The sequence below is a fragment of the Rhinolophus ferrumequinum genome, chromosome 7 (assembly GCF_004115265.2).
Source record: "Rhinolophus ferrumequinum isolate MPI-CBG mRhiFer1 chromosome 7, mRhiFer1_v1.p, whole genome shotgun sequence".
Lineage (NCBI taxonomy): Eukaryota > Metazoa > Chordata > Mammalia > Chiroptera > Rhinolophidae > Rhinolophus > Rhinolophus ferrumequinum.
The window spans coordinates 63,368,275-63,379,190 of NC_046290.1; the positions used below are offsets into that span (position 1 = coordinate 63,368,275).

The 10,916-nt window shown below is 38.0% G+C and overlaps 1 protein-coding gene across 1 annotated transcript in view; it reads left to right on the forward strand.

The window, feature by feature from the left end:
• The window catches only part of FAM81B (family with sequence similarity 81 member B), a 43,780-nt gene extending 33,387 nt beyond the window's left edge, over positions 1–10,393 (forward strand). The window contains exons 8-10 of the mRNA XM_033110156.1: positions 4,737–4,872; positions 6,390–6,585; positions 8,290–10,393. Coding sequence (XP_032966047.1) covers positions 4,737–4,872; positions 6,390–6,585; positions 8,290–8,423 — 466 coding nt within the window. The 3' untranslated portion in view covers positions 8,424–10,393. The remainder of the gene's footprint in view (positions 1–4,736; positions 4,873–6,389; positions 6,586–8,289) is intronic.
• Positions 10,394–10,916: the final 523 nt, after the last annotated feature.

Genomic DNA, 10,916 nt, shown 5'->3' on the forward strand with positions numbered 1-10,916 from the left:
AATAAAACAAAGATGAAAAAAGAGGTCACCACCTCAGCTTCCTTGTGTAACCAATGCTAATACCAGGGATGTATCATCCCACAATTTCTTCCTTGTTAATATAAATATGTAACAGAAAGAAGATGCTTTGTGTGCGCGCGCATATATATGCGCGCACACACACACACACACACACACACACACACACATATACTGGGATGCCAAAAAAATGTATACAAGTGGACACTTTTGTCCACGTTACTCAAGCAGTTATACTCCATAATCAGAAGTGTCCGGACGCTGATGGTAACCACTTTGAGCACCTCTTGTAACTGCAGAAGTCAAACGTGACTTGTATTCATCTTTCGTTATTGGTATATATTATTACAATTTAATAGTTTTTTTCTTTCTTAAAATGGGTATACATTTTTTGGCATCCTCTATATATCCATACTTACATATACATTTATATATTTATATATAACATGTATATTATATATGTGTATATATAAGTCACACATTATAGGCATGAGTTTTTAAAGTAAATCCTGTAGACATTACTCAATAATTTGCTTTTTTCCACTATAGCTTGGATCTCTCTCTAGATCAGTGAATATTATGCTAATAATATTTTTCAAAAATGCATAATATTTTAACTTGCAGATATGCCATCATTAATTCAACCATTTATCTTATTGATAGATAATAACTTCCTTCCAGTTTATGGCTACCACAAACAAAAACATTACCGTGTGTACATCCTTAGATAACCTTAGCTATAGGGGCTTTTATTTCTAGAGCCCAAGATTCGTAGGTGAAAGAGTTTACATATTTATTAATTTTTATAAATTTCTTTTTTAAAATTTACACTCCCGCTGACAGTATATGAGATCTTTCTCAACATCCTTACCAACACTGACTGCTCTCTCTTTTTAATATTTGCCAATTAAAAGATGAAAAATAACATCTCTCCTTTTGATTTGCATCCCCTTCTCCATTTGTATTTTCTTTTCTGTGAATGGCCCATTCTTATCATTTGTCAAATTTCATATTGTGATTTTCATCGTTTTTTTTTTTAAATCAATTTATAGGATTCCTTCACGTCAGGGATATCAACCTTTTGTATTGCAAATTTATTTTTCTCAAAGAGAAAGTATTACAAGTACTTTCAAGAGAAAGTAAGGCAGGTAGGGCTCTTTTTTAAAAATTATTATTAACCGGAGCATTGTCAAATCAAAGTAGATGGGGTATAGAATTGCTTCTTTTTGGAAAAGGAAATAACTTTCTCTGATCAAAGGGATTAAAATCATTTTAATAACATTAAAGGGTAAGTTTAATTGAGCAATTTTCCATTTAGAAATGTTAACAAATTCAAGTTGAATGGCCATTTAAACACATTTTACATTGAACTTAAAAGCCACTATATTGTCTGCGGGTTTGCTAGTGATTCCTAGGACTTTGGCGCTGATCACGAAACCTGAAAAAGGAGACACACAGCCTGTCATTGGAGCCCCTGCATTGAGCCCCCTTTTTCCAGAAGGGTCTTAGTCAGATGCTTAGCTAAGTAATGACCAAAGCCAACACGTAGCACTTAGAGAGCAAGTTTGGGCCATCGTGACATAAAGCTGCCTTCTAGCAAGGGTTTGGCACAGGCAGAACCTGCCAGTCACTCCCCTAGATAGCCCTTGCTGCTGATGCTGTCTAATTGATAGTGATTTATAAGAAAATAAAGAAGTACTTGGTCAATGAAGTAAATGCAGAGGCTTAGATGTTACCACGAAGCTTTAAAAATGCTATCACAGAGGAAAGTTACAAAATGATCCAAGGCAAGAACATATCTTATCCATCTTTGTATCCTCGGCACCCCTTATTTGGACACAAATAGAAGCTAATGAGTGAATGAATGAGTGAATGAATTAATGTTTTCAGTACCTATAATATGTTATGTTGTGTTTTGGAATATCCAAAGACATAATCCTAGCCACAGAAATTAGAGGAGAAAATATATAAATAAGTGAAAAGTTAAACATAGGTAAAGTAAAAGTTAAGGCAATATTAAGTGAGATACATTGGAAGGCAGAAATAATATAGTAATTGTTATTGTTAAATCCCTACCAATCATTAAGTGCTCAAGACGTGCACCCAACTCTGTAGGGTGGGTCTTATCCCCATTTTCAAAGATGAGGAAACAGCTTATAATCATGGAGATTAAGTAATTTGTCCAAAGTCACACAGCTAGAAAATGTCTGACTACAAATCTCTGGTTATTTTCATTAATCCATGATGCCTCCATCTCATGATTTGACTTGTTACTAAACTAATTGGCGTAAAGAAGTTTAGAGAAATGAAAAGTAACATCTGATTGAAACTATGAAGGTATAAGGCTATGAAGATACTGGGATTTAAGCTCAAGTACAATTTAGAATGGCCAAGACATAAGTCTTCCTATCAGAATGGAGTTGGAATTGCTTTATAATTAGTGTCCCTAATTAGAAATCACAGAACATTAAGAAGTTAGTTTAAGGTGTAAACTTAGCAGAAAAAAATATTTCTGGAAATTAAGTTCTTGCTTCTAATATGAAACAAAATCTTAGACGTAATCTCCAAAGAAATAATAGTACACGATCTAAAGCATTTATGGAAATACAACTACAAAAAATAAAAATAGGTTCTGCATTTATCAGCCCATCAAAGGGCACTAATTATAGTCACATTTGGTTAAAGCCATTATCTAAATTCTTAAGAGCCTGTTAATAGTAACAGTTTCCAAGAATTCAGAATTTTCATGTCTTCCATAAAAGTTCATTCAATAGGTTATAAATGCAAGACACTGTACTTAAGACATAAGTGAACTGATAAAACTAGTCCACCATGGATCTCTGTCCTCATTTATGTATGTCACCCATAAGCAGGGAGGCCACAGGGATGTTTGTTCCGAGCAGTGTACATGGGCCATGCTCACTTTTCTCTCTCGACACAGCTCTCTGCCCTGGATTCTGTCATGTCTATAGACCTCCGTTACATTTTCTTTTACTCTTTTGTAACTTCCTTCCTTATAATCGCCCTTGGAGTGTATTTTAATCTGACTCCACCAGTATAAATATTAAGGAAAAACAAATCCAGCCAATACCTTACATTATCCTAATGAGGTCTCTAGCCATAATTCAAAAGTCTTTTTGTGTTTTTAGAAAAAAGGAAAGAAAACGCTATCTATCTATCTATCTATCTATCCATCTATCCATCTATCCACCCATCCACCCACTCACCTACCTATATCTATCTACATCTGATAGAATTACCCCCATAACCACTGGAATAGAGGATTGGAAATTAAAATGTGAATATCATCCAAGATAAATTCCTCCTCTTGAGATTTTAATTGTAAGTTTTATAATTAACAGAAAAGTAATTTTTACATGGTAAATCATGTCCATTATGTTAGGAAAAAGTGTACAGAACGAAAAAGATTTACATAAGCTTTTATTTTACGTTATCCTTTTTATCTTTCAAGGAGAATTTTTTTTTAAATAATGCTTTCATACTTTGATAAACGACCATCACACAGAGTCTGACTCCTGATTGTTACCAGGAAAGTGAATCTCCAATTGCAGGCAAAACCTTGTAATAAAAGGATAAGTAGTAATTCGTTCTATTTGGCTTTACTCAAATTTCAGAATTTCAATTACTGATATGTCCTTCCAAAGATATTACCTGGGCAGATTGGTTTTCAGAGGGATTTTAATATTGTACCAGTGATGAGAGTAAATGCTCTCATTTATTTACACAGTAAAGGTGAGCAGTGAAGGCTGGTTTCTCAACTGTAAAGCTACCTCTCGGTTATCTGAGGATTTACTGTCCCCCTTAATCACTATTAATTAATACTTCCACCAGGAATAGGGAAGTGAAAATGAAAATCAAAGATTAGATCTCTAAATAAGTTGACAAGTCTATGATTTATTTGTGAAAAACCGTAATAAAAGGAATGAGAAAAAATAGCCCACTTATTAATTTATTTAGCAACTATTTTTAGAGTACTTTGTATATTGCAGGCATTCTTCACAGACATTAACAAAGTAAAACCCTGCTTTTATGGAGCATATGTTCTAATGGAGAAGACAGCGCACAAATTAGCATATACTGTGTTTCCCCGAAAATAAGACCTAGCCGGACAATCCGCTCTAATGCATCTTTTGAAGCAAAAATTAATATAAGGCCTGGTCTTATTGTACTATAAGACTGGGTCTTATATAATATCATATCATATCATGTTATATCATACCGAGTCTTACATTAATTTTTGCTCCAAAAGATGCATTAGAGCTGATTGTCCGGCTAGGTCTTATTTTTGGGGAAACACAGTATGTGGTCCTTTACAGAAAAAGTTTGCCGATCCCTACTTTGAGTAATACTCCCCAACCCAAGTGACTTATTAAGGCATTTCTTCCACACACACGCAATGCACCCTGGGCCCTGAGAGGTCATCTGTGTGGGTGACATGTGTGTTTCTGTGTGGCTGTCTCCTGTCACTGTGTGTACATGTACTTTAGGGTGTGTGGAGGGGTGTTGTCAGCAGCTGGGCTGGACGCAAGCTCAGGACAGGGCCCCAGAGTGTGACCCCCACCCTCACATCACCCCATAAGTACTTGCTAGACACACTGAGTCTCAGCATCTGAGAGAAACTGCGGACGTTTTCAATACTGAATTTCGGTTTTTCTGTTTAAATTTAGTTATTAAAACAGAACTATTTTTTCCCTTAGATTTAATTCACTTTCAAATAATCTGTATGAGGAAGTTGAGACCAATCAAAAATGGACAGAAAAGCAGTTCATCAAATGTGAAAAAGACCAGCTCGGCCCTATGAATCAGTGTCTGACGCTGCTCCGGGAAAAACTGGTGAGCAGCTCTGTTATTCATTAAGCAAATGCTGCCCGGTCACTGTCTGGAGTTTAGCCAGGAGTCAAGGTCTCCAAGTGAAGGTCACACTCCCACATTCTCAGTTACCTACCTTTTTGTGGCGCCAGATAGGACTCAGAGGCCGGTCTTCCTGTCCTGCTTGCTATTCCACAACGCTGTGATCCCACACTGCTCAGAATGTCCTCTACCTGCACCGGAAGAATTGAAAGAGCTTTTAAAACTATAGATTCCTTGTCCCAACCCAGGGCTGAGGCATCACACAGCCTCCGGGGCCTCCCTGGGAATCTGTGCGTCTAGGCGAGCTCCCCCCGTGATGCTCAGACACAATCAAGCCTGAAAACTTCTCCCTTAGACGAGCTGTTTTGCCTCTCTGGAGAGAGATCCATTAGCAGATCAAAGGTTTTCAAAACCCCTTCGCCAGATTCGATCTTGTAGAGAAAAGGCCCAGCTGTGCGGTGAGACTACAGTCGGTGGGAAATCTATTGCAGAACTCCGTTCTCCCAGCACAGCGGCCACGCTGAGCCCCAACAGGAAAACAGCACGGGGCTGTTCTCAGGGGCTGCCACCCATGCAGGTGATTGAAATAAGATGTTTCTGGAACTTTGGTAGGGGGATGCGGTAAATAACACTCCTGTCCCCCCACCTGAGTTTGTCAACAACTAATCCAGACATGGTGCAAGGGATGGAGACAAACGTGACAGCTCTACCACGGATAAGGCTACTGAAGTCTGTGCAGTCCAACCTGCAGCCCCGCGGCCTGTTCGTCCTGCTACCTGACTATGGGTCACCTGCAGGCAGAAGCCCCCGCACCACAAGGGAGAGAGAGACTGGAATCCACCATTCTGGAGGCAGGCAGGGCTACAGACAGGAGAACCAAAGGGGCTCAGTCAGGCAGCCCATTCCTGTGTAAGAGAGAGGAGGAGCCAAAAAGCTAATTAGCCTCAAGAGGCTTCATATGAGAATTACTTGGAGCATTTTAAACTAGATCAATTCCTGAGTTCCATCAGAGGCTAATTGAAACAGGATTTGGGGGGGTGGTGTATGGTCCAGGTGATTCTAACAGACAACACGGGTAGAGAGTCCCCATTCTAGCTGAAGCCTGTCCACGTGGACATACGAAGCTCTGGGAATAAGGACATCTGACACTTAGGAGCCTATCCCAGGAGCATGGGTCCAGCAGAACCGAAAACACCTTCCTTGGCTACCCTGCTTTAAATGCTAGACTAAAATTCCAAATCCTCAGGCATTTCAGCAAGATCGCAGCCCTTTATTTTCTTTTCCTCCATAACATGCAGAATTCCAGAAACTACAAATGAACAAGGCCAAACAAAGGGATGAACTCTTATACTTGCGAACACAGTTTTCAGTACAGGGGAACTTGGTTTGAATTTTCATGTATAACATGGACAAATGAATTCGTTAAAAACAGTCTCTACGCCGAAATACAAATGCACACAGATTTTCTGCAGAGTTTTAACATGTGATATCTTTTATAGGAAAAGTCTGAAAATAAAATGGAAAAAAAAATACTGCAGCTTTCGAGCAAATTAGAGCACTTCATTACTGCACAGAAACAGACAGCAGAACTGAGCAAAGTAAAGCATATAGAAAATAAACTATCCAGAAAGATGACCCAACTGGAAAAGCACATCTGGGATGAATTAGAGAAAATGCAGAATGAATACCAATCAGGTGAGCAGACCCGTTTGATTAAGTAAAGAACGCCAGTCCTTTCCTATCGACTCCCTCAGAGTTTTCTACTTGGAGCCAATGGCCAGGAATTGATCTTGTCATTTGTGACATCCTTTTGTACTTAATCTGACTTTTCCTAAACCTCCCATAGACGGTCAGCACAACACTGGGAAGTAACCAAACAAGTTTACTTTCTTCATGCACACTTGGCAGCTTCACAGGCTTGCCATTGCTGTGAAATGTTTTTTAATCTCTAAGATCACAGACTCATAGAATTGTCAGACCTGGAAAGTCCTTGGAGATCAAGAGCTGGCTTGTGGCTATATCATGAAATGAGGAACCTAAATCAAATTCTCCTCATTGAACTTGCAGGTAATGAGCCTGGACAGATGTCAGACCGGAGACCTGACCTTTAGAAATGAGAGAGAGAGAGAGAGGAATTAACAGAGTCCGGTGTGGCGACTGCCTTTCTTCTTAGAGAGGCTAATGGCGGCAGTGTCAAGCTGAGCTAACATCAAAGAGGATTAATTGGCAAGGCTCATCAAATTTGTCAAAGGGAAGGACAGAGAAATAGGTGCCGTGGAGCAGCCGTCTGCCTCAAGTCACAGTTCTGAGGGAATTACCAGGAATCCGAAGTTTCCTTTATTAGAGAAAGCCCCAACTCATTTTCTGTCCTCTAGAACTCAGAAAAATGCATGTAAATTCTACCAAATTTTGGTCTTATACATAGATGCTTTGAAGGTGTCTTGGAAAGACTTCATGGTCTCCTTCTGCCAGATGTTGCTGGCATAGAAGTGAAATTTGCTGCCTGGTAATCTGACTCCCACACCTCTGCCCCCCAACTCCCACTGCCAAATCAGACTAATGAATTATCTCGCCAGGAATCACATCCCACACTTAACTGGCCTTTCTTTTAGGGCCCTACTGTCTACTTAACTACCAGAAGTTTAATTTTGTTCTTTCCAGTAGTGTAACCACAGGGTGATTTGCTGAAGAGTAATTTGCAATATACATGTCTCTGCATTTTACTAAGTGGGAGTTTAGCAAACAGGGACTCCAAATTAATGGTTTGCTCCTTTATGCCTTTAATAAAGATGTGTTTAGAAATGACTATGTGAAAGGCTCTAGTGTATAAGAAATGGGCTGCACTGTAAGAAGCTTGAGATCTGGGAGGTATGTGGTTATGAATGACTAGACTTGTGTAAGAGAGATGCAAAGTGCTGGAGAGCAGCTGAGGGGGAGAAGCCAGTGGCCGGCCTCTCTAGGTCCCTCAAACAGGTTAATTTTAGAGAAAGTTTAAAATCTCATCTGTAGTCTTCAATTGGGTAACAAGAATTTAAAAAAGAGATCATTCAAATCTCTTGTCAAAGTATACAGAAAGAGAAGATATCTTCAATTTCTCTCTTGAAATACAGAATCATTTCATTATGCAATATATTCGGGGGGAGGGGAAGGAAAGGAATTGAATTATTAAATATTTTCACAATGAAACCAGATACAAGTTGAAACACTATTACTAATGCATCTTTATTACATACAAGAAATGGATTGTTATACATTTTTAGGCTGGTCTTAATAAAACTTAATGTGCTTTGAATTAAAAGGTCATCCGTTATGACAGGACTGCTGATTGACAACTTTTGTAAAGATAAGAAAAGTTCCAATGCATCGTTTAAGCATACCTATTCTCATGTCCACTTCTAGGATTTAAGTCGATTCATGACTCTCTCACCTCCCTCCAACAAATACAGAAAACAAAGATGGATTTAGAGAAATATAAAGTTCAGAAAGACCTAAAGAAGTTACAGCGTAAGATAGTGGAACTCCAGGAAGTATAAAACTTTCCCGTCATCTTCTTTTTCACCGGCCAATGAAGTGGTTTGTTGGTAAAATTTGGGAAGAAGAAACCTCTGGGATGTTTATTGCTTCCACTGTCTCTGCATGTCTTACTACCTTTTAAAAGGAGATGAAAGCACCAGAAAACCCAATAAAGCAAAGAAACTTTATGAGATTTTCATTTATTAATGAAAAAATTAAGGAATTTTTTCACACACACATAATATTTTTATTTACCTGCAAATACAAAACAGGCAATCTACATAATATAACTAAATGAGTGAAGCAGGCTATATGTAATACATTAAATAGCAGGTACTGAGGCAAATTGGAGACCACTTACCTTGTCTAAAAAGAACAGCCACTGTGCAGTTCCAGTTCATTATTAACACATATATGTGATCTATTATTGCCAAAATTTTCATTTTTCAAAAGAAACCAGAAATCTGGGTTTTATGTGAAACCACTCCATTTATAAGCATTAGCACTAACTACAGTTGATCCTCCATATCCACAGGTTTTGCATTAGCAGGTTCAACCGTGGATAGAAAATATCCCTCCCTCCAAAAATCCCAGAATGTTCCAAAAAGCAAAACTTGAACTTGCCATGCACCAAACACTGTGCTGAATCCATGAGAATAGTGATACGTAGGCACACCTTGCTATAGTCTACATGCAAATATAGATTATATGCAAAAACTATGCCATTTTATAGGAGGAACTTAAGCATCCTTGGATTTGGGTATCCTCGGGAATGGGGGGTGGTGGTCCTGGGACCATTCCCCCCTCACCCCAGGACACAGAGGGATGACTATAGTTGAAACTAGTTCTTAACCTGTGAGGGAATGCTTGACCGGGAGATACCGTCAGTGGGCTGTCAATTTGCAACTTCTGACCTAGAGGTTTTTGTTTTCTAATAATCCCAATATTTTTAGCAAGTCTAACATGCATATTGATTCACTGTATTCAATATGTATCAGAATTATGAGCAACTAAGAGCTAACTCATACAGAGTAAGAGAATATAACAGTTCCCAAGAAAAATATCCAACATGATTTGATCTAGGTGCTAAATTCAAAAGCACTTCAAGAACACTAATAAGTTTCCTACAAAATTAAAATATTTCTAACTTTTCCAGATATAAATGTTAAATGTAGAGCCTGGTATTATGTAGTAAAATCAAGAAAAATAAAGCAAACTCTCCATGTCTTGTACTATGCACTAGAGCAAGGACTAATTTGTAATCACAGAACTTTTTGTCAACTTGGCAAGAAGACTTTTGCTCTGGACTTAGGCTCCTTCCTTGGTTTAGGGAAGAAGAGTAACAATTTTTCCCCTAATAAAGAACAAACTTACCTTCCAAATAAGTTTACGATCAATGCCTCCCTCTCTAATTTTTTAGCTGTATGAAACATCTCCATTTATTTTTATTAATTTACATATAACGTCATGGATTATATTTCAAGGGATTTTCATTAGCAGAATTTAAGAGTCGAAAACACACCAGCAGTGTGCTTTGCAATCGAGTGTCATGCTAGGACAAAGGGCTAATATCTCAAGTAATCTCAAATAACTCTTACAAGAAAATAAGAAATCAATGTGTTTTTTTTAATGGGAAAAGAATATGAACAGGCTAGCTACAGAGGAGTACAATCATAAATAAAGATATGAAAAGACATTCAACCTACTAACGAAATAAAAATTAAAGGACTCCTTAGTGACTATTTTCAGACTGACAAATATTAAAGTGATTGACCATGCTGAGTTGACAAGGCTGTAGAGAAATGTGCATGCCCATACATTATTGGCGAGTCTACAAATTGGTACAGTGATTTAGAAAGCAATTTGGAAACATCTATTAACATTTTTTTCTTTTAATTTTTTTTTTATTGGCGAATGTTGGGGAATAGTGTGTTTCTCCAGGGCCCATCAGCTCCAAGTCATTGTCCTTCAGTCCAGTTGTGGAGGGCGCAGCTCAGCTCCAACTCCAGTCGCCGTTTTCAATCTTTAGTTGCAGGGGGAGCAGCCCTCCATCCCATGTGGGAATTGAACCGGCAATGTTGTTGTTGAGAGCTCACACTCTAACCAACTAAGCCATCTGGCTGCCCTATTTTTAAATGTATATATCCTTTCACCCTGGAATTCTAAATTTCTACTAGAAATTTATGTTACAGGGGAAAATACCTTGCAAAACATGCAAAGATATATGAACAAGGATACTCATTACAGCACCACTGGTTATAGCAAAAAAACTAAAAACAACCCAAAATATAAGGAATTGATTAAATTAATGATATCAGCAAACAAAACTGCTATCCAGTCCTTGAAAAGAACACAGAAAGATATCCAAGATATACTGTTAAGTGAAGAAAAGCGAGTTGTAAAGCAATATGATTATGATCCCGCTGTGTCAAAAAAGTAAAAATTTATAACAAGTTAAGCACATTATGCATTCTACAATATGCAAAACAGGTAAAAATTTATAACAAATTTAG